General features: G+C 39.9%; 1 protein-coding gene across 2 annotated transcripts in view; it reads right to left on the reverse strand.

Annotated features, from left to right (window-relative positions):
- Window positions 1–24,197, reverse strand: part of ROCK1 (Rho associated coiled-coil containing protein kinase 1) — a 161,452-nt gene extending 137,255 nt beyond the window's left edge. Inside the window, exon 1 of one of the 2 annotated variants that reach the window (XM_004059230.5) lies at window positions 23,191–24,197. In XM_004059230.5, the coding sequence (XP_004059278.3) occupies window positions 23,191–23,283 (93 nt within the window). In that variant the 5' untranslated portion in view covers window positions 23,284–24,197. The remainder of the gene's footprint in view (window positions 1–23,190) is intronic. The other variant, XM_055368617.2, reaches the window with a different exon arrangement.
- Between the last annotated feature and the right edge of the window lie 919 nt (window positions 24,198–25,116).

The raw sequence follows: 25,116 nt of genomic DNA on the forward strand, positions 1-25,116 counted from the left end.
CAAACTAAAAAGAATTAAAATCGTAACAGAATGTGTTCTTTGACCAAAATGTACAAACTACAATAAATAAGAAAAAGATAGTAGGGAAATCTCCAAACACTTGGAAACTAAACAACAGATTTCTAAATAATTTCTGGGTCAAAGGGAAAGCCTCAAAGGAAATAAAAATATACATTGAACTGAATGAAAATGAGAACACAACACTGGAATTTGTGGAATACAGCTAAATCACTGCTAAAAGAAAAATGTATAGCATTAAATGATTAGAAAAGAGTAATGATGGCCAGGCGCAGTGGCTCAGGCCAATAATCCTAATACTTTGGGAGGCTGAGGTGGAAGGATCACTTGAGCTCAGGAGTTCAAGGCCCATCTGGGTAACAATAGAAAGACCTTGTCTCTACAAAAAAATTTAAAAATTAGCTGGGCATCGAGGCACACGCCTGTGGTCCCAGCTACACTGGAGAGGCTGAGGCAGAAGGATAGCCTGAGCCCCTGAAAGGTCAAGGCTAGAGTGAGCTATGATCACGTCACTGCACTCCAGTCTGGGTGACAGAGTGAGACCCTGTCTTAAAATAAATTTTTTAAGAAAAGAAAAAGAATAATAATTTTCAATTAATAATCTAAGTTCCTTTCTCAAGAAACTAGAAGGGGATCATCTGAACAAATTTGCTATGGTCTGAAAGTGTTCCCCAAAATTCATTTATTGGAAACTTAATCCCCAGAGAAACAGTGTTAAGAGGTGGGGCCTTTGGGGAGGTGTAAAGGTCATGAGGGCAGAGTCCTTATAAGTATATTAATGCCATGATGAACAGGTTTGATTAGGGAGTTTGGGCCCTTTTTGCCCTTTTGCCTTCTACCATGTGAGGACATACCGTCCCCCTCCCTTCTGGAGGATGCAGCTTTCCAGGCACCTTCTTGGATTCAGAGACTAGACCCTCATCAGAGAACCAAACCTGCTGGTGTCTTGATCTTGGTCTTCCCAGACTCCAGAACTATGAGAAAACAAATTTCCGTTCTTTATAAATTACCCAGTCTTGGTTCTGTTATAGCAGCAGAAATAAACTAGGACAGGAATTTAAAAAAATATTCCCATTATATGTTATTATAAATAACATATTTTATTAAAACTTTTTTTTTTTTAAGACGGAGTCTTGCTCTGTTGCCCAGACTAGAGTGCAGCAGCGCGATCTCAGCTCACTGCAACGTCCACTGGTTCAAGAAGTTCCCCTGGTTCAAGAAATTCCCCTGCCTCAGCCTCCAAGTAGCTGGGACTACAGGGGCACGCCATCACATTCGGCTAATTTTTTTGTATTTTTAGTAGAGACGGGGTTTCACCATGTTGGCCAGACTGGTCTTGAACTCCTGACCTCAGGCAATCCACCCGCCTTGGCCTCCCAAAGTGCTGGGATTACAGGCGTAAGTCACCACAGCCGGCCTACAACTTTTTTTAATTGGGAAGAAGAATGGCATTATCTTACATTTTTACAAATCTCTTTAGCATCTAGCGTAATAGAAGACAACTGGACACTCATATCTACGCCTGCATTCAATCTATGACAATACATTGCCTTGGTTTGAAGCGTGAATATCTAACTTCACACAGATATGGACAGATGCTCCTAGACTTATAATGGGTGGGGTTTACATCCTGATAAACCACTTGTAAGTTGAAAATATCGTAGGTTGAAAATGCATTTAATACATCTAATCTGCTAACATCATAGAGTAGTGTAGCCTACCTTAAACGTGTTCAGAACACTTACATCAGCCTACAGTTGTGCAAAATCACCTAACACAAAGCCTATTTTATAACAAAGTGTCAAATATCTCATGTAATTTATTGAATACTGTACTGAAAGTGAAAAACAGAACGGTTGTATGGGTACTCAAAGTACGGTTTCTACTGAATGTATATAGCTTTACACACACCATCATAAAGTGGAAAAATCATAAAGTGAACCATTATTAAGTCTGAGGTTGTAGTTGGAAAAGGGAAGAGTATGTTAACAGTCTTTTCAGATAACTGGAAATTATTTGCTACTACATCAAATTTGACAAGTGGTGTTTCTTAAAGATTAGTGGCATTGTAGAATCTGAAATTATATCAATAGTTTCTGAACTTTTTGCACAGTTTGCAACATTAAAATTTATTGGTCTATCTTCTACTTTGAATGGATCTTTTATTCATGGATGATTTTATAACATCATGCATTGATTGGTCACTTAGAAAATACTGGTTCCTTGAATTATGCAGCCAAATGTTGACACATTTCATTACATCTGTAACCCCAACACTTTGGGAGGCCAAGGCAGGAGGATCCCTCGAACCTAATAGTTTAAGACCAGCCTGGGCAATACAGTGTGACCCTGTCTCTATTAAACATTCAAAAACTAGCCAGGTAAAATTAGCATGCCTGTAATCTCAGCTACTCAGGAGGCTGAGGTGGGAGAATCACTTAAGCCCAGGAGGTTGAGGCTGTAGTGAATCATGATCCCACCACTGCATACAGAAGCCAAATAAAGTGATTCCCTTTATTTTTGAGACTCTGTATCAAAAAACACACACACAAAACAACACATTATTGGCTTTTGGTCCTTCATTCAAAATTCAAGAGGTACTGGGGTGGGGAGCAGAATATCTATATTTTCATACAGACCTCCTGCAGTTTTAAAATGTTATCCCCCAGATAGGTACAGTTTACATTTAAACAAATTATCAATTATATCCTATTTCCTAACATGATGTCAACCATCTTCGGCTCTTGTTACAGAAACAAATAAGCAAAAGATATTTTCCAGAAATTCAACAACAACAAATAAATGTTTATTGAAAACTTATAATGTGCCAAGCAGGGCTCTAAGAACCAGTGATACAACAGTGAACAAGACAATGAGATACCTGTTCTCACAGAGCTTACATGTAAGAGCATCAGTATCTCAAAGTACAATAGATCAGAAGCATAAAAGCTAAGTAAGCAAAATTTATTACCATTTAGGGGGAAAAAATTAATCTCATAGGAACAGTAAATTTCTAAACCTTTTTAATCTGTGAAAATATCTGTTTTTCTGTAACAGTTGACCCTTAAACAACATGAGTTGGAACTGCATAGATCTACTTATATGTGGATTTTTTTTCAATAAAATATACACCGAGTATGCCTCTCTTGCCTCCCCTTCCATCTCTTTTACCTCTTCCCTCTCTGCCACCCGATACAAAGACCAATCTCTCCTCCTCCTCAGCTACTCAACATGAAGATAACGAGGATGAAGACCTTTATGAGATCTACCTCCACTTAATGAATAGTAAATATATTTTCTCTCCCTTATGATTTTCCTAATATTTTCTTTTCTCTAGCTTACTTTACTGTAAGAATACAGTATATAAGATATATAACAGCCAGGAACGGTGGCTCATGCCTGTAATCCCAGCACTTTGGGAGGCCGAGGTGGGTGGATCACGAGGTCAGGAGTTCAAGACCAGCCTGGCCAACATGGTGAAACCCCGTCTCTACTAAAAATACAAAAAATTAGCTAGGTGTGGTGGCACGCACCTGTAGTCCCAGCTACTCGGGAGGCAGAGACAAGAGAATCACTTGAACCCAGGAGGCAGAGGTTGCAGTGAGTCAAGATCACGCCACTGCACTCCAGCCTGGGTGACAGAGTGAGATTCCATCTCAAAAATTAAATAACTATGTACATATATCACAAAATATGTGCTAGTTGAATGTTTACTTTAGTAAGGCTGTTAATTGTTAAATCTGGGGCTGGGCAGAGTGGCTCACACCTGTAATCCCAGCACTTTGGGAGGCCGAGGCGAGTGGATCACTTGAGCCCATGAGTTTGAGACCAGGCTGGCCTACGTGGTGAAACCCCGTCTCTACTACAAACACAAAAATTAGCCCAGCGTGGTGGCGTATGCCTATAATCTCAGCTACTCTGAAGACTGAAGCCCAAGGATCGCTTGAACCGGGGGTGGGCAGTGGGGCAGAGGTTGCAGTGAGCCGAGATCATGCCACTGCACTCCAGCCTGGGCAACAGAGCGAGACGCTGTCTCAAAAAATAAATAAATAAAATAAAAAACTGTTAAATTTGGGGAGGAGTCAAAGTTATATGCAGATTTTCAATTATTAGGGGAGTCAGCACCTCTAACCACCATGCTGTTCAGGGACCAATTGTAAAACTATTATAGCCTCTTCACATTAAAATAATGTCTTCATAAATTACTAAACAGCCAATCCCTTCCTTTTGACAGGTGAAGGAACAAGGTACTGGAGAGTTACAATGATGATTAACGGAATCTCTTTATTTGGCTTCTGTATAAAATTTGATTTTCCCTTCCCCACTAAAAAAATCGGATCAACCAAACAAAATAAAACAAAACCGGCCAGGCACTGCTTGTAATCCCAGCACTTTGGAAAGCCAAGGTGGGAGGACTGCTTGAGCCCAGGAGTTCAAGACCAGGCTGGGCAACATCGTAAGACTTCGTCTCTACTAAAATGCAACAAAGTTAGCCAGCTGTGATAGCACAGGTCTGTAGTCCCAGCTACTCGGGAGGCTGAGGTGGGAGGACTGCTTCAGCCTGGGAGGTCAAGGCTGCAGTGAGCCATGATTGCACCACTGCATTCCAACCTGGGTAAGCGAGACCTCATCTTTAAAAAAAAAAAAAAAAAAAAAAAACCAACACAACTTATTTTTAGCAAGTGTCAGAAAATGCTCATCCTCTTTATATAGCCTGGCATTTTTTAAACCACATTTTTTAAAAGATAAAATAATTTATTAAATAGGAGACAAGACTTTTTCTTCAATTCTCATATGGTGGAGCTGTGATGAATCACAAAAATCTGTATTTGGTTCTAATGTAACTGGATCCATCAACAGGCATTTGGAAATCCTCACTATGACATATCATCAAGGCAACGCAGCACACAGGTATCCCTCTCTTAAAAGTCCAAGTGTATCTCAGTTGGTGGTCTTAAGTTGAGGTTTGGCAAACGGCTGGCAATATTTATTTTAATGTCAGATAATTTAATAATGGTAAATGAACTCCAATTTCCACCCCTCCTTCATGCAACCGTAATGTATCTTGGTATAAGCTGGCTCTTCCCCAGTTCGAAGACTGGAGCACATGATGGAGACCTATGCTCATCAGCACACCATTATTTTGACTGAGATTGATTCAGATATGGGTACATTATATCTAAATTGGTCAGATCAATTAGAGATTCTATTTGAAGGTAAGAAGAAAAGACTTTTTCCACTGTACCTGAACAAATAGTCTTAGAAGCTACTGGCACTCGTCTTGTAACCACAAGTTCTCTGGTGGACAACACCAAAGAAGCCGATCTGGAAAACCAGCTGCAGTCACATCATTTGCAAAACCTTTGGGGCCAGGCCAAATAAGCACAGGGCACGTTGTGAGAGGCCAAGGTACAGCCACTTATCACCAGGTTACTCTATTGTTTTTGTGAAGTTTCAAATGCTGCTTTCTAAATTATCTCATTTAGTCCTCATCAGTACCCCATGAAATAAATTATTGTTAATTCAATTTTACAGATTGAGAAAACTGCACTTTAGAAGAATGTATATGACTTCTCTAAGGACAAAGAGGAAAGAAAGAGTAGCATAATGTACACCTACGGCACTGTCTGCCCTGCCCTACTGCCCTCATTTTCCTGCGAACTGCCTCCCCATTCTCATAGTTCTCATGTGACCCTACCCGCCTGATCACAATTAATTAGTCAAGGAGCCAGGCACGATGGCTTACATCTGTAATCCCAGCACTTTGGGAGGCCGAGGCAGGCAGATCAAGACTTGGTCAGGAGATTGAAACTATCCTGGCTAATATGGTGAAACCCCATCTCTACTAAAAATACAAAAAATTAGCCGGGTGTGGTGGCGTGCACCTGTAGTCCCAGCTACTCGGGAGGCTGAGGCAGGAGGATCGCTTGAACCCAGGAGGTGGAGGTTGCAGTGAGCCGAGATCATGCCACTGCACTCCAGCTTGGGTGACAGAGCAAGACTCAATCTCAAAAAAAAAAAAAAAAAAAAAAATTAGTCAAGGAGTGGTCACCTGGCACCTGACCTAAATGTAACTAATGAATCTTTTCCTCCAGAGCTCTATACTCAAGACTCAAAGATCTGAAGTCAATGGTCAAAGCTGAAGCTGTTAGATATAAAGTTCCAGTGCTGTAGGCAGCCATATTTTCCACGTGACTAAAACCAGTCTACAATCTGAGAGAATAATGCCAACACAAACAAAAATGTAAGAGAACACAGAGAATGAGCCTTGCTTGCATTTAAGCCCAAATTCTGGTTTTTACTGAAGTTCAACTGAATCTTTACCTTTAATGAGACTAGGTTTTCCTGAATCCAAAATTCTTTTTTAAACAATCAACAAAGTGAGGCGGCAACCTAAACAATGGGAGAAAATATGTGCAAACAAGGGATTAATAACTAGAATATATAAGGAGCTCAAACAACTCAGGAGAAAAAAAGTCTAATAATCCAATTTTTAAATGGGCAAAGGATCTGAATAGACATTTCTCCAAAGAAGACGTCTATCATGCCTATAATCCCAGCACTTTGGGAGGAGGATCATTAGGCCGAGGAGTTTGGGACCAGCCTGGGCAACATGGCAAAACCCTGTCTTTACAAAAAAAAAAAAAAAATACAAACATTGGCCGGGCATGGTGGCATGCACCTGTAGTCCCAGCTACTCAAGAGGCTGAGGTGAGAGAATCATCTGAGCCAGGGAGGTCAAGGCTGCAGTAAGCCATGACCCCACCACTGAACTCCAGCCTGGGCAACAAAATGAGATCCTGTCTCAAAAAAAAAAGATGTCCAGGCGCGGTGGCTCACACCTGTAATCCCAGCACTTTGGGAGGCCAAGGTGGGCAGATCACCTGAGGTCTGGAGTTCGAGACCAGCCTGACCAACATGAAGAAACCCCGTCTCTACTAAAAATACCAAAAAAATTAGCCAGGCGTGGTGGTGCATGGCTGTAATCCCAGCTACTCGGGAAGCTGAAGCAGGAGAATTGCTTGAACCTGGGAGGCAAAGGTTGCGGTGAGCCAAGACTGCGCCATTGCACTCCAGCCTGGGCGACAAGAGCGAAACTCTGTCTCAAAAAAAAAAAAAAAAAAAAAGACATACAAATGGCAAACAAGTATATGAAAAGGTACTCAGCACCACTGATCATCAGAGAAATGCAAATCAAAACTACAATGTGGTATCATTTCACCCCAGTTAAAATAGCTTTTTTTTTTTTTAATCCAAGAGGCAATAATGAATACAACTGAGGATGTGGAGAAATGGGAACTCTCCTACAATGTTAACAGGAATGTAAATTAGTACAACCACTATGGAGAACAGTTTGGCGGTTCTTCAAATAACTAATCGAACTACCCATAGAATCCAGCAATCCCACTTCTAGGTACATACGCAAAAGAAAAGAAATCAGTATAGCGAAGAGATATCTGCACTCCCATGTTTATCATACCACTATTCACAACACCCAAGATATGGAAGCAACCTAAGTGTCCATGATCAATGGACAAAGAAAATATGGTACATATACACAATGGGATATTATTCAACCATAAAAAAGAATAAAATCCTATCATTTGCACAACATAGATAGAACTCAAGGTCATTACATTAAGTGAAATAAGCCAGACACAGAAAGATAAATCTCACATGTTCAAACAATTCAACTCATGGAGACAGAGATAGGAAGGGTAGTAGGGGAGAAAGGGACTGGGGGGATAGTTAATGGGTACAAGAAAAAAAAAAAACTAGCTAGAAAAAATGAATAAGATCTAGTATTTGATAGCACAACAGGCTAACTATAGTCAATAATAATTTAATCATATATTTTTAAATAATTAATGGAGAATAACTGGATTGTAACACAAAGGATAAATGCTTGAGAAGATGGATACCTCATTTTCCATGATGTGATTACACACAACATGCCTGTATCAAAACATCCCATGTACCCCATAATATATACACCTACTATGTATCCACAAAAATTGAAAATTAAAAAAAATAAGAGTAGAATCGAAACATTCTTAACACAAAGAAATGGTAAGTGTTGTAGGTGATGGATACTCCATTTATCCTGATGTGACTATTATACATTGTATGCCTATATCAAAACATAACATGTACCCCATAAATACATATATCTACTATGTTCCCATAAAAATTTAAAATAAAGCATTTTTAAAATTATTTTTTGTCTACGATTTTTTTTTTTTTTTTTTTTTGAGATAGAGTCTCACTCTGTCACACAGGCTGAAGTGCAGCAGCACAATCTTGGCTCACTGCAACCTCTGCCCCCCCGGGTTCAAGCAATTCTCCTGTCTCAGCCTCCCGAGCGGCTAGGATTACAGGCGCTGCCACTATGCCCAGCTAACTTTTGTATTTTTAGTAGAGACAGGGTTTCACCACATTGGCCAGGCTGGTCTTGAACTCCTGACCTCAGGTGATCTGCCTGCCTCAGCCTCCCAAAGTGCTGGGATTACAGGCGTGAGCCACCATGCCCAGCCTGTCTACAAATATTTATGTTGGGTTCTATCACTTACAACTGAAAGAGTCCTAACTAATTCAGAGAAAGAAAGGGAAAGAACAAGAGAATGGAAATAGGGGAGATAATCATTCACAATAATTAATGAGCAATATTGAACATGATGTCTAGAATTATTACGCTTAGCCCACAAGGAATTCTCATTAGGTAAGATTAACAAACAAGATAGCCCTATACCAGATAGGTATGATCAACTAATTCAGAGAAAGAAAGGGAAAAAACAAAGGAATGGGGAAAGGGGAGATAATCATTCACACCCATCAATAAGTAATACTGAACACTGATGTCTAGAATTATGCTTAGCCCTCAAGGAATTCTCATTAGGTAAGATTAACAAACAAAATAGCCCTATACAAGACAACTATGATCAATTTCTAAATTTCATGAGACTACAGGAGTTCAAAAAAGAAAGTAACAGTTTAACACAGTTGTGATTTATGTCAGACTATAAAGATGAGACAATTGTGTGAGGAGGACATGGGGGAGAACTCAAGGGGAGAGAAAGGTAGGTCCTGGAAATATGACAGCAAAAGTAGGAAAGAGTAGGTGAGATACTATAGAAAGCGAGAAAATCCAGTAGAGCAGTCTATTTTGGGAAATGCTGGGAATAAAGACTAAGTAAATAGGTACACTGAGACCACATGACAAAAAGCACCAAAGTTAAGAAAAGATGTAGTATAGATTATATTGGGAAGCTGCTACGCTGTCCCACAAATCCAAGAATATTGGGATGAAAATTTGGATTTGGGGAGTGCAGCAGTAACAAAAAGTAAAGATCAGATTCAGGGAACATTTCAAATAAAGTATCCCACTCTACTTTACCCCCAAGTAGTATTTTTTGCCTATAGTGGAACCTTCATCCAACCTATACTATAAAAGTAAACAAAGGAAAAGAATTAACTACTAATACTTGTATGTAACCATGGCACCACCTATAAATTATTTCATTTAATCCTCCTAATTAAGCCTATGACGTATTATCATGATTCTCATTTTGCAGATTAAATATATTCAGACTCAAAAAAGTTAGGTAACTTGTCCAAGATTACACAACTAAATAAAAACCTGGCCAGCAGGGCTGGGAGATAGATAATAATCCACTTAGATCAAAAGTAGTTTTTCCCAAGGACAAATCATAAGGATATATAATGATGACGATGATTAGAAACAGCTAACATCTACTAAATGTTGTGAACTCTGCAAAGCACTTACATGCCTTATCATGTTTAATACTCTTAAGAGTTCTATGAGGGTCTATGATTAATCTTATTTGAAGGTGATGTGTTTGAGTTCCTCTTAAGAACTTTACCCAAAGTCACAGGGTTAATAAGTGGCTGACCTGGGTGGGAGTCAAAAATCCCAGTCTGACTCCAGAATTCATACCTGACAAGGCAGTTCTGCTGGTGTCATGTAATCCTTACAACAACATAAGGTAGGCATCATCATCCCATTTCAGAGATGGGATAAATGGATATCACAGTGCTTTAGTAAACTGTCCAAGGACCAAGGGCTAGTAAACAACAAAGCCAGGGTTGGAAGCTAGTTATCCCTAAAAAACACCCATGCGCCTCAATGTGACGGTGTATGTGCATGGGAGAGCAGGGGTGGAGATGGCCCTACTAGACATTTTAAAAGCTGAAGAGATATTAGAAAGCCTTTATAATTGACACAGTGTGGTATTAGCACATGAAAAAGCAAGAGAGACCAATGGAACAGAAGGTTAGAAATAATCCCAAGTACACATGGAAATTTAATATATGAAGAAAGTGGCATTGTCAACCAACAAACATAGGCATTTTAAAATAAATGCTGTGGAGATAAACAGATAGCCATTTGAATAAAGATAAAATTGGATGTATCTCAAAATTTACCATACATGATAAACTCCGAGTAGATTTCAAAGTAAAAACTGAAAAAAACATTAAGCATCAGAGAAAATATGGATGAATTCCTTTATGATCTGGATATAGGGGAAATCTTTCTAACTATGACTCAAAATTTTGAAGCAACAAAAGACTGATAATTTGGAGACATTTAAAAATTGTGCGGCAAAGTAACAAAATGCAGAAGCAAAGTCTAAAACATGAAAAATTGCAAAAAAAAAAAAAATCTGCATTTTACCACAGAAAAAGGGCTAAGCTCCCTAATATATAAAGAGCTTCTAAAAACTGAGAAGAAAAACAATTTAAAATGAACAAAAAATATGGATGGGCAGATCACAGAAGGAATTCAAATAGCCCTTAAAATATGAAAAGATATTCAACCTTACTCATGAGAAGAATAGAAATTGAAATTAATATTAGAATAGAAAAAATAGAAAATAAAATTCAAATTCAAATTATACTGAAATAGCATTTGTCACCTATTAAATGGACAAAAATTCAAAAGTCTTACAACATATTGTTGGTGAGGACAACAGACAATCCCATATCATTACTAGTGGAAATGTAAAATAGCACAACTCTTAGGAGAGGGAGAATATTTTAACGGTGAGCAAAATTATATATGCATGTGTCTTTAACCCAACAATCTCACTTCTAGGAACCTACTCCAAAGACACACTGGTAAAAATATAAACAACTCAAATGTCCATCCATAGGAGACTGAATTAACAATGCTAACACCCACAAAATGGAACAGGACTCAGCTGTAAAAAGGAAGGAGGAAAAGCATACACCAATATGTAACATGCTACTTTTTGTGTAAGGAAGTGATAAAAAAAGAATATAAATATATCTATGTATATGTGTATATGGATATATATTTGCTTATATTTATAAGAATAAACACTGAGATGTCAAATCAAAAAAAAGAGTAAAGGGAAAAGAACAGGGTAGAGAGATGTTGATCAAAGTAAGAATATTCTGAATATATCTGGTATAGTTTTAACTTTTAAACCACGTAAATGGGCCTGGCACAGTAGCTCACACCTTTAATCCCAACACTTTGGGGGGTTGTGGTGGGAGGATCCCTTGAGCCTAGGAGTTTGATCCTGGCCTAGGCAACACAGCGAGACTCCATCTCTACAAAACATTTTTAAAATGAGCCAGGCATGGTAACACGTGCCTATAGTCCCAGCCGCTCAGGAAACTGAAGTGAGAGAATCGCTTGAGCCCAGGAGGAAGAGGCTGCAGTGAACCGTGATCATGCCACTGCACTCCAGCCTGGGGGACAGAGCAAGACCCTGTCTCAAAAAACAGGCCGGGCGCAGTGGCTCATGCCTGTAATCCCAACACTTTGGGAGGCTGAGGCAGACAAGATCACTTGAGCTCAGGAGTTCGAGACCAGCCTGGCCAACATGGCAAAACCCTACCTCTACTAAAGATAAAAAAATTAGCCAGGCATGGTGGCACATGCCTGTAGTCCCAGCTACTCGGGAGACTGAGTCAGAAGAATTGCTTGAACCTGGAGGGAGGAGGTTACAGTGAGCCAAGATGGTGCCACTGCACTCCAGCCTGGGCGACAGAGCAAGACTGTCTCAAAACAAAAACAAAAAAACCCAAACCAACCAAAAAGCATGTAAATGTTTCACATACACAATAAAATAAAATTACATCAAAAAGTAAAGAAAGCACTTTTTAAGTACTGGGAAAAAAAAAAAAAAAAAAAACTAAAATGAAAGAGCCTAACTGACAAGAAGTCGGTGAAATAATCAGTCACTTTTTCTTCTTTTCAAAAATAAAATATCATAGCTCTATTCACTGAACAAGGACAAGAAACAATTTCAACCAATAGTAAAGAGTAGCATTCCCCACCAAAAGGAAAGAGTTTCCTGGAGGAATGGCTGATTTCCAAGTCTGAGGCAAGAAATGTACAAGATGAGCCTGAGTACCTTACTGCAGCAAAAAAAAAAAAAAAAAAAAAAAAAAAACGAAGCTCTATCAAAGATAATTAGGGTCATATACAAATAACATGAGAATCAACCTGAAGAAGCCCCCATTAGCCAAAGACAGGACAAACTGAGTATCAGCAAGGATGACATAAATTGACTGAAAACACACCAAAAATATTTTTAAATGTGTTTATAATGATGCTAAAAATTAAAAAAAAAAAAAAGACTGAGCGAAATAAATAAATGTTGGTTATGTCTTGTTTGTGACTCATACGGATCATATCAACAGGCTCTTTTGCATATTAGCTTTTCAGGTAATGGGAGATCTCAGAAGGAGACTGCATGTAGGGAGGGAGGAGAATAAGGGTAGGGGATACATTCCTCTGTCTCCGTTAATACCTGATCCACAAGCTCCTCTTTACTTGAAAGCACACTCCCTGTCAGACAGACCTCTTCCATAGAGCTACCCTCCTCAGCTGCTTTCCTCTTCCCTGTTTCCTGCTGGCCTAGAGGCGATCGCAACTCCCTTCCTCACTGTGACTAGTCACAGAGCACTGTACTATCCCTACCAGTTTCCTTAAATATTATCTATACCTTTGTAAACAGTCCTTTACTTAAACTCCCCTCAAGTTACCCAGTTTGTGGCATATCTATCATAATAAGTCTCCAAAATACCTTGCTATAAAAAGTGGCAATTAAGGAAAAGATTGAAGCATTCATCCTGTATTTCATGAATTGGATTTCATGGTAAACATACAGCCCTAGTTGATATTAATATGTAAAAGTTCTACTCTTAACAGAGGAATTACAGTTAATAAATGTGAAAGGAATAACAGAATTAGAAAATCATTATTTTGCTATTCCCTAATGAAATAGCAGGGATTCAGTTAAAGATCATGAATGAATGGAACCATTAGATGAAAGGTTAATGAAGGATTCTTACAGGAAGTTATCACAGACTGATGCCAACTGAACAGAATGATCAACCTTAGCATCACTACAGGCCAGGCAGACATTATGCACCTCCGTGTGAGGCAAAAGAAAATACAATCTATTAAGTACCCTTGACTAGAAATCTGAAATAAGTAAATCAAGCTTTTAGATCTAACTACCATTTTATAGGAAATATGGAAAATATAGGAAGAAGTTAAATTACATCATTAGGAAAGTAAAAAGAAAAATCCAGAATGTAAAACAAGGTCCTGTATAGTACCACTGACCTAGTTCCTTCAACATGCAGGGGGAGGGGAGTTGGAGAAGTTGGGGGAATGCGATTTCTCTATATTAAGAGACTTAAAAGACTCTTAAAGGACCTAACCAAAGAAAAGCAACATTTGGACTTTGGATCCAGATTCTAATAAAGCAACTGTAAAATAGACACTGTTTTAGACAATCAGAAATATGAATATAAACTGGGAATTAATGATACCAAAGCACTTTTAATTTTGCTAGGCATGATAACAGCCATTATGATTATGTAAGAAAATGTCCTTTTTTTTTTTTCAAAGATGCTTATTGAAGTATGTAAGGATGAAATGACAATATATGGAATTTACTTTAAAATATTTTGGTAAGAAAAAGGGTGATTAATGAAATCAAATGTGATGACATTTTGAAAACTGCAAAATCTGAATAACAGGAGTTCACTATCCTATTTTCCCTACTTCTGCGTATATTTGAAATTTTTCATCATAAAATTACCAAACAGAACGAAAATTCACATTCTTTCCACTGTAACTACAGTTTTCAAACTTGAGTGTGTCTAAGAATCCACATCTCATGCAAATCCTAAGAATCATCCCAAAAAATTGTGATTTTGTTTGTCCACGCAAGATCCCAGATTCCATTTTTAACAAGTGCCTCAAGTGAATCTGATACAATCTACAGCCTCATATCTGAAAACTATACACTTAATTGCTTTACTACAAGTAAACCAAACCTTAAAGGAAAGTCATGATCATATCTCTTACCTGCCCTTAACCATACCCCACTCCTATCTTAGTGTGATAGACATTTAATTAATCCTTTTCCTGACACTATAAATTCCATGAAAGTGGGATATGTTTGTTTTTACTCACCATGGTGTTCCATTGCATAGCAGAATTCCTAGCACACAGTACACAGCAAATAAACATTTGTCAAATGAATGAATGAATAACAGAAAAGAGAAAAAGGAAAGTTAATTGCAGTCCACTGTTTCAAAATTAGTTTGAGGGCTGGGTGCTGTGGCTCATGCCTGTAATCCTTACACTTTGGGAAAGTGAGGCCAATGGCTCACTTGAGACCAGCCTGGGCAACATGGCAAAACCCCATCTGTACCAAAAAAAATACAAAAATTAGCCAGGCATGGTGGCGCTTGCCTGTAGTCCCAGTTACTCAAGAGGCTGAGGCAGAAGAATGGCTTGAGCTCGGGAAGTGGAGGCTGCAGTGAACTGAGATCATGCCACCACACTTCAGCCTGGGTGACAGGGCCAGACCCTGTCTCAAAAAAAAAAACAAAAAAAGTAGTTCAAGACAACAATCTGAGAAAATTTTCAATTTCTTGCCAAAAATCTGGTATCAGAAGTATGGATCAATTAAGAGGGGCACAGGTTGGCCTACCCTTAATATAACACAAGTATAAGATAAACTCTCACCTCCCTGAGATATCAGACTTTGGACGTTAATTTGAACATCTACCTTCCTATTAATTGTTTAGGAACTGTAATAAAAATATACTCTATATTTCATAATCCCAAACACAGAGGGCAAGTATACTAGAGAAGAAAATCATATATTCACATTTTAATAGATATACAAATAAAAAATTACACTTCCTCTGTTCAGAAAGTACAAACTCCTACAATTATGAACGTAAGTCACAAATTCAAAAACTAATGGCAAATATAACTATTGAAATTAATTTAGGAATTAGTTCCAAAAAAAGCACTTACTAAAGATGGTTGACAGTCTTACATTTCTACCCCAGCATCATTTAACTGTTTAAGTTTTATTTCTTAAATAATAAATCAAAGACAATTTTTTGAAGTTTTAATTGAAGTGTAATAAACAAAGTCTCATAGATTTTGTTTAATAAATTTTATTTTATTATTATTATTTTTTGAGACAGAGTCTCACTTTGACAACCAGGCTAGAGTGCCGTGGCACCAACATGGCTCACTGCTGCCTCAACCTCCTGGGCTCAAGCGATCTTCCTACCTCAACCTCCCAAGTAGCTGAGACTACAGGTGGAAGCCACAACACCCAGGTAATATTTTTATTTTTTTTGTAGAGCCGAGGTCCCTCTCTGTTGCCCAGGCCGGTCTCAAACTCCCGGGCTCAAGGGATACTTGCACCTTGGCCTCCAAAAGTGCTGGGATTACAGGCCACCATGCCAGGCCTATCATAGAATTTTCAGAGACACAAGAGACATCAGCAACTATCTGGTCCAACTCTTTGTTCTACAAATAGGGAAACTGAAGCCTAGATGAGAAAAATGATGTACTTCATTACACAGAGATTTAACAGCAAAACAAGACTATGCTCTGAATTTTCAGTCCAGTGTTCTTTTCACACCACACTAATGGCATATTTTTAAGAATAAATACTTTCCATTGTGAACTGCAGTACTACCTGTTCATCTTCTTGAACACATGTGTGTCGTATCCAACAGCTATACTGTGGACTTAAACTAAATGGATATACCCCCTTTTTAGTGGGGATGAGGAATGGAGAAGTAGAGCTATTGGATTATCTTCAGCAATAGAACTCTATATATAATATTTCCTGATAAGTGAGTTTTTCTATCAATTATCATAATAGAATCTGTAGTTTTCACCATATATCCATAACACCAAAACTTATAAACGTGAAGTAAAACTGGTGTAAAGTTATGCAAAGTCTAATCTAAAACTGAGAATTTACTCTTTATTCAACATAAAATTTTATATGTAGTTCCTTCTTCTGGATTAAAAACATTTCTGGGCAGGGCGCAGCGGCTCACGCCTGTAATCCCAGCACTTTGGGAGGCTGAGGCAGGCGGATCACGAGGCCAGGAGATCGAGACCATCCTGGCTAACACGGTGAAACCCTGTCTCTACTAAAAATACAAAAAATTAGCTGGGTGTGGTGGCAGTCGCCTGTAGTCCCAGCTACTCGGGAGGCTGAGGCAGGAGAATGGCATGAACCCAGGAGGTGGAGCTTGCAATAAGCCAAGATAGCGCCATGGCACTCCAGACTGGGCGGAAAAAAAACATTTCTGACTCAAAAGATTAATGAATTAACCAATTCTTATCTCAGCTGTTACTCTGAGCCACCTCTCTACACACCCACAGGGTGCCTGTAGTGCAAGAGGGCCTATTTACAGAACACACACTGAAAGTATAAAAGATACACACAGAAAGAAAACAAGATAACAACTCAATCTCCGTAAATTAGTTCCCAATTGCCTTTTATATCCAACTAAACCCTTGGCACAAAGTATATACCATATTATAAATCACGACTAAACAAATAAACACTCTAAAAGATCTTCCCATTTATTGAATCTATTAATAAATGTCTCAATTTTCAGTTACAATTGGCTTAGACGTCAATAACGCACAGCTAGATTATGAATTTATGAGCAGCTTGAGGTGCCAGATAAATTACACTGTACTTAGAGAAGACAATAAATATCAACTTCTAGACTAAGCACACTGACTAGTATATAACAGAAATATTATAAATATGACAATATTACAAATGCTTACTAAATACCAAATGCTGTGATAGTTGCTTTGACTATATTATTCAATTCTAACAACAATCTAGTACTTTTATCCCCTCTTATCTTTCTGAAGATGAAACAGCATTGAGAGGTTAAAATAACTCCCTAAAATATTTCAGCAAATACATGTCACAGCCTAGATTTCAATCCAAGTTTAGGCCCTATACAAAGATTTGCTGAATGAATAAAAATGAATTAGGAGAGTAACTTGTTTTTTTAAAAGAAGTTCCTTCAACATACTAACAACCAAAAAAGTCTGGTCCAAACTAACCAGATATGCAATTGATACTAATAACACCTATTAACTCACAAATTAGGAACACTGGCAGAGATACAACTTTAAGGCTCAAAGATTTAATGACCTCAGGTCTTTTCATTCCAAGAGTAATATACCCCCAAAAAGATCAATTCAACTGGCAAGGCATACAGGGGATTAGACAGCAATAATCTAGATTCGAAAATGCTACCCAAAATCTGCTGTAATAACCCAATGTGTGGACTAACACTGTCAAAAAAGTTCACAACAAAAATTCCAGTTTAGTGACAGGGACAATAGTGGAATTAATGACAAAACAGGTAAGTTTATGGGAGGAAGCTTGTTTGGGAATATGAGGGATTTGAGACTAACATGACATCCAAGTAGAAATGCTTACAAGGCAGTCAGATATTTAAGGTTTGAAACAAAAGACTAAAAATAAAGATTTGGGTATCATGTACATAGAGATAATAATAATTGAAGCTGTAAGAATGGATTAATTCTTCAAGAGAGTGAAGACAAAGATAAGTATGATAGGCCAAAGATTGAGGAAAAGAAAAAAAGAAGAATGAAAAGATGGGAAAGCACCAGGTCAAGAGAGCCCAGGAAGATAATTTAAAGGACGAAAAACTCAAAGACTAACACCAGAAATTTCATTTACATTTATCTTCCACATTCTGAAAAACTCCCTAATAAGAATAGTAGTGACAAACAGCACAGTGTTAGAACTCAACATGCACTATTTGACTAATACTGGTTCCCTTCTGTCTCCTCCACTCACCCGTTGCTACACCTCCACCAGCCAGAAGAAAAGTGGAAAGGTCATGTTCTTAACAGGCATCATGAAGTGGTGTGCTAATAAATACGCTACAAGCAAGATATTTTCATGAAAAGTATGTCAAACTTCAAAACAAATGTATCTATAACCCTCCCAACCATTTTTATTTTTCCTTTTTTTTTTTTTTTTTTTTTTTTGAGACAAGTTCTCACTGTGTCGTCCAGGCTGGAGTGCAGTGGCACAATCTCAGCTCACTGCAACCTCCCCGTCCTAGGCTCAAGCAATTCTCCGGCCTCAGCCCTCCAGGAGCGAGCCACTGCACCCGGCCTTGTTTTTCCTATTTAATTTGCAAATCATAAGCATTTTTTTCCTCTGCAAAGATTAAACAGGCTTAACTAAACTCCATCCCTTATTCTGTTTTCAAAGGTACTCAAAATCACTGAGAAATTATTACAGGCCCTAGACAAAATAATTAGAAGATAAGGAAGTCAGGAAAAGAGAAATAGCTCCCGATAATCCTTATAAACTGTAACATGGACAGTAAGAAAGACAACCATTAGGACACTGGAAAGAATCTGACTTACAGAAAACCAAAGTTGAGTAATTTGAATGCTCTAGGAAACAAGTGAATGGTTATCATAATGTATCTTAGTATTTGCAGACTATTTTAGCATTTATATATAATATGAAGATTGAACTTACTTAGTTCTTGAAAAAAATTACAGGTGTTCAAGAAAAGGTTGGATAGCCACTTATCAGAGTTCTTCCAGCTACATTATTCTAAACTACTGCAGGTTGAGTATCCCTTGTTTAAAATGCTTGGAACTAGAAGTGTTTCAGACCGCAGACTTTTTCAGATTTTAAAATATTTGCATATACATAAGATACCCTGGGGATGGGGACCAAGTCTAAATAAGAAATTCATGGCCGGGCGCGGTGGCTCACGCCTGTAATCCCAGCACTTTGGGAGGCCGAGGTGGGCGGATCACGAGGTCAGGAGATCGAGACCACGGTGAAACCCCATCTCTACTAAAAATACAAAAAATTAGCCGGGCGCAGTGGCGGGCGCCTGTAGTCCCAGCTACTCGGGAGGCTGAGGCAGGAGAATGGCGTGAACCCGGGAGGCGGAGCTTGCAGTGAGCCGAGATGGCGCCACTGCACTCCAGCCTGGGCGACAGAGCGAGACTCCGTCTCAAAAAAAAAAAAAAAAAAAAAAGAAATTCATTTACATCTCATACATACCTTATACACAACAACCTGAAGGTCATTTTTTGCAATATTTTAATAATTTTGTGCATGAAACAAAGTTCTGACTGCATTTTGACTGCAACCCATCTCACAAGGTCAGGTGGATTTTCCACTTATGGCGTCATGTCAGCACTCAAAAAGTTTCAGATTTTGAGCACTTCAAATTTCAGATTACGGATGCTATTCATCATTAGTGTCTCAACAAAAAAGCTGTTTAGTAGGTAAGGTAGTTTAAAAGGACATATACCAGCAAACTTCTGAAACCAAAAGATTTGGAAGTTTCCATTTCTAAGCATGAATCTAGTAAAGGAGGTAGAGAAGAAACAATTTGAAAACCTTATTTTTGGGATTACAAAAAAAACTCTAGAACTAAAGGACTGCAAGTGGCACATAATACACACTAATAAGTAAGTATCAGTTACACAAATCAACAAAAGTCAAAATAACAGAAAAAGGAAACCAATGTAAAAGGAGTTTTGTTCCTATAATATATGAGAGGTCCAAAGTCCAGATAGGGAAGAACAAGAACAGACTCACTGAAAAAGCTGAAGTCACCTGATAGGTCACTCTGAATGACACAATGAATGAATGAACGAACGAATGCTCAATGTTAAACATAAAACATCATGCGAAGAAAATTCATGCTAGATACTACAAAACCAGAAAAAGGATTTTTTGTCTCTAAAGGAAATTCAGTCTTGGGTCAGGCACGGTGGCTCACGCCTGTAATCCCAGTACTTCGGGAGGCCAAGGCAGGCGGATTACTTGGGGTCAGGAGTACAAGACCAGCCTGGCCAACATGGTGAAACCCCAACTCTACTAAAACTACAAAAATTAGCCAGGCGTGGTAGTGCACGCGTGTAATCCCAACTACTCGCGGGGGCTGAGGCAGGAGAATCACTCGAACCCAGGAGTCGGAGGTTGCAGTGAGCCAAGATCGCGCCACTGCACTCCAGCCTGGGCAACAGAGTGAGATTCCATCTCAGAAAAAAAAAAGGAAAATTCAGTCTTTACCAAGTTCAGATTGACAGGGTAATAAAATTTCAGTAACAGCTATCAATAAACAGCTGTGGCACTAAACAGAAAAAGAGGACAAGATTATAAGATTTCAAGGGGAAAAAAACAACCAAATCTGTCTGTTGACTATTCTCTTTAACAAAATGTTGTTTTAAAAGTGTTGGGCTCCATGATACCTGGCTGTCCTAACTCTGGAGGCCTTGATGGCTTACTTCCTCCACTCTTCCTCTTTGTTCAACCTTCATCTTTCACCCTCAGTTTTCCCTCCATTGTTTCTCCCTTTACCATTATATCAACTTGCACCTTTGTGCAAATGACTTCTAAATCATTATCTGTAATTATGAGCTCAGTTCTGTATCTCCAACAGTCTACAGGTCATTTTCTCATGATTGCTCCACTATCCCCTCAAACACAACGAATCTAAAATTGAATTTATCTGTAGGCCTATTCTTCACAAGCAATTTCCAAACCTGACTTTGCTATTTTTACCATTCTCCCTATAATCCAGGCTCAACCTCTTCAGAGTCATCTGACTATTGCCTCTCTCTTTGGTTCCCCTTCTTTTCCCTGCCAATAAAGTTCCATTAATTCTTCTCTTCTCATTCTCATGCCCCAATTTTGGGCTTCAATCATTTCTGGACTATTACAATAATAACAATTTTTAAAAACTGTCCAATCTCACTGTCTCTCCAATCTTTTCCCATGCTAACCCATCTTCCACACACCAGATTCATCTTCTTCATTCATCCTAGCACGGTCTTATTTATAAATATTTAATAGCCACAACAGTGTAAAGGCAGTCCAAAATCCTTAGCCTACCAATCAAATCCTCCACAATCTAACCCTAATATTTCCTTCCAAACTTATCTTCCTTGTTTCCCCAAACATGTCATAGCCAGTCATGTCTCCACCCTCTATTCACGTTATCCTCCACTCCTCTTGAGTACCCTCTATCTAAATCCTATCCATCCATCATAAAACATACTTTGGCTCTCTCAACTCACAGTGACTTCTTCCTCTCAGTTTCCAAGAACATACATTATCTAAACAATCATCTGGAATTTATCACGTTTTCTCAATCTGTGAAGTGTTTAGCTTTGTTTCTGTGTATATATGTGAGACAAGGTTTTGTCTTCCATTAAATAGATTGGACTCTCAGGGAAAGAGTCATGACTTATATTTCCTCGTATCCTCCACATGTAAATAAAGATCCCCACCAAATGAAGCTATAGCAAGAGGCCAGATGATTTAAAGAAAAAGAAAGCTACTAAACCCTCCCTATAACACCACTCATGTAATAAGGAGATCGAAAAGCAAAATAAAATCAAAAATATATGAAAACTGAATAAATATTAAAAGATAAATCAGACTTCTTAGAAGTTATAGAAATCCTTACTAGAAGATATATTCTAATTCCTTCCACTTATCTCGTTTAATAAAATGTTTTAAAATCTATTACGCATCAACCTTGTTTACTATTTCTCAATATAAAGAGCATCCATAATGTGGTGAGACATTTCAAACAACCCACAATACTCTTATTTCCTGGTCAGGGATGCTTACAACAATTCTGAAAGCTTTGGGAAGCTTCTTGTAAAACTCATACACGTGGAAAAATACAAATAAACAGAAATTTAGAGTAACTGAAATGCACGTTAATTTTAAACAATCTACATTAATTTTCCCTTGATTCAAGATGGGGAATTGTATTATTTCTTTGAATGGTATTATTTTGTTTCCTTAATCTTAATCCCCAAAACTGAGCATATCTAACATTATTTCACCGAAGACATTGCGAAATCCTGCCCATATACATGCTCCCTGAAACCTTATTTTAGAGATTATGTGGTTTTGTTTGGACCAAGAAATATTATATAACCCTTAGTTGTTCAGAAACTCTGAACAACTTTGATACATTTACAGAGGAAATGTATCAAACCTAAGAATTCCAATTATTTACAGATAACTGTATTATCAACCACTTAACTATTTTTAAAATGGGATTTTGGTTTTTCATGTCATAAAACCCTCTTTAGAATGTTTTACAAGTGACAATGTTAAGTGCCACACCACCAAAAAGACAGTTACAATAACTGTATGGTACGTACTTTTGTAACCAATAATACAATAAAATAAGTTAACACTGTAATTACCTATGACCAATTATCTTGGGTTTTTACAATAGTTCAGCAAAAAGTTCCTTCAAACTCAAATCACCTATGAAATTTTGGCTCAAAAATCACTTCCTCAATAGCAATTCTCCGTTATCATTTTCAAGGCTAAAAACTAAACCCCTAGGAGCTAAATTGCAAAAAGGAAAAAAAAATGCAAAGTAGTCTTTCCAATTTAACTGTCAAACGGATCAGAAAGATCAACATTACTACGATCGCAATTCAACAAACTGTATACGTTGCAGTAACTCTGACGTGATAACTTTTTATAGGATGCCTGCAATAGCAGTTTGTAAGTATCTTTCGGGTACTCATGAACTGAGTCAGAATTAAAAGTTCAGAGTAGTTAGTACAGAGCCAGTCAAATGGCAAATAGGACCACACCATGAGATGTTAATGGTACTCCAAGATTCTTCAGGAAACAGAAATCTAGCATTTTCCAAGACGATTATGCACACCTGAGACTTTCTTTTGCAGCGAACCAGACTAATGCAAGAGGAAGGAAAGACATGCAAAACCCCAGACAAGCAAAAGAGAACAGCGCTACTCACCAGCAAACAATCCGAATTCACTTCCGATTTGGGATCCCGCAGCAGGTTGTCGATTTTTTCAAATCGAGTCTCAAAACTGTCCCCAGTCGACATGTTGCTGCTGCTGTGACAATGCCCTCGTACCAGCACCAGCAGCGGAAAGCAATTTCAACCAACTTCCTCCGCGGTGGGTTCGCAGCAGCGGGGCGGAGGAGCCGGAACCTCAGGGTCACCAGGTGCGCCCAGTTCCCCCGTCTTCCCCTCACTGAGGGGACCTCCGCTCTCCAGACCCCGGGCCGGGGGCAACAGCGACCCACAGCCGCTCGGACGCCCAAAGTCGCATCCCACCCGGCAGCTCCTCACGACAGCCGACAGCGCCGTCGCCACCAGCCTCGTCGCTCCGGCGAGGTGCTTCAGTCTAGCGGGCCCCGGCCGCCGTCGCCATGGAGGGGTCCCCGTCCCGAGATGGGCAAGAGCGGGGAGAGAAAGAGAAGCAGGGTGGAGACTCCCTCCGGGCAACAAGGGAGGGAGAAGAGGAAAGGCGAAAGCGAAGGGCGGGTGAGGAGCTGTGCCAGCTGCGACCGCCGCTCGGGCCACGGGCCGGGCCCGCTCCGCTCAGAGGCGCTGTAGACGGTCTAGCCCCGCGTCCCCGCCTCTACTCGGCCCGGCCCGACGCACCGATCAGTCTCGGCCACGAGCTGGTCCACGCAGGACAGCCTCACTCTCCCATTTTGTCCCGTCGCTGCTGGGGCTGCTGCTACGGTGTCCGGTGGGGCAGGGCGAGGTCGATGCCCGATGGAGACTTAGCAGAGGAAAGGCTGGAGAGCGGGCGAAGAGGAAGACGATAGTTGGGTCCCGGCGGCTGCTGATGGGGGAGCTTCTGGGAGGGGCTGCGGTCCCAGCCGGGGAAAGGGCGAGTCGCGGCGGCGAATGCCTGGGGGGTGGGGCGAGGGGGGCTGAGAGGGACTAATATGTCCGCCTTCCTGTTCAAACAAACGGAGACCGCCGGCGCAGACTGCGCATGCGGGGCGCGGACGCTCGGAAGGGGAACCAGCCGGGACCCCGCGCGCGCGCGCGCGCACTCTGTCGCCTCCGCAGGGTGGGGCGGGGCGGTGAGGTGGGCGGGGCCTTGCGGGCACGCGGCGGAGAAGGCGGACCGCTGGGAGGAGCCGAGTGGGGGTAAGCAGCTGCCGGCAAGGTCCTCGCCTTGGCCGGCTCTGAGGAGCCATGCAGGGCTCTGGAGCGGCCTTGGAGGTCTGGACGGAGGCGGAGCTCTGGCTGCTTCTGATCGCTGTCCCGGCAGATGCCCCAGCTCTGTTTCCTCTGGGTTGCAGCCAGTCCGGAGACTTCTGACGAGGAGAGAGTGCTTGTTCTCCTTGTTGCTGTTAGGGTGGGGCAATAGGTACTTTTTTAGGCAAGAAGCCTTTTCGTCGGCAGGTACCAGCATTGAGCACCAGTGGCGTTTGGTTTTCAGTGGTACTCCATGGACAGCCCTCCGCGAGCCCCGGCGTTGAACCCATTTACGATTCACTGGGAAAGTTCCGAAGCGCTGCAGCGCTCAGCCCTCCCACGCCAGGCGTGTGTGTCAGGGGAGCCATAAAATACTGACTCCGGAAGATACAGTCAATAGAAGTCAAGCTCAATTTAATTTTTTTAAAGGAAAATAATCTCGTAGAAAAAAATCAATATTTTTAAGTCGTTCGTATTAGTTCTCTTAACACCCCTACTGTAGTTCTCTCCTGGACGTGTAATGCTGCCGTTTCAATGTCAAAACATTCAGTGAAACTTAATTGTGATTTTTATCAGAACTAATGTAGGACATGAGAATAATGGGCATTTCTCCTAGTTCCGTTACTTCGTTGACTGTGGTGTGAGGAAAGGTGAAAGACTTGTCACTCACCCCCGCTGATAAAGTTATGTTCTTCACTGGTTTCAGCAGGAAATCTA

This window comes from Gorilla gorilla, chromosome 17 (genome assembly GCF_029281585.2).
Source record: "Gorilla gorilla gorilla isolate KB3781 chromosome 17, NHGRI_mGorGor1-v2.1_pri, whole genome shotgun sequence".
Lineage (NCBI taxonomy): Eukaryota > Metazoa > Chordata > Mammalia > Primates > Hominidae > Gorilla > Gorilla gorilla.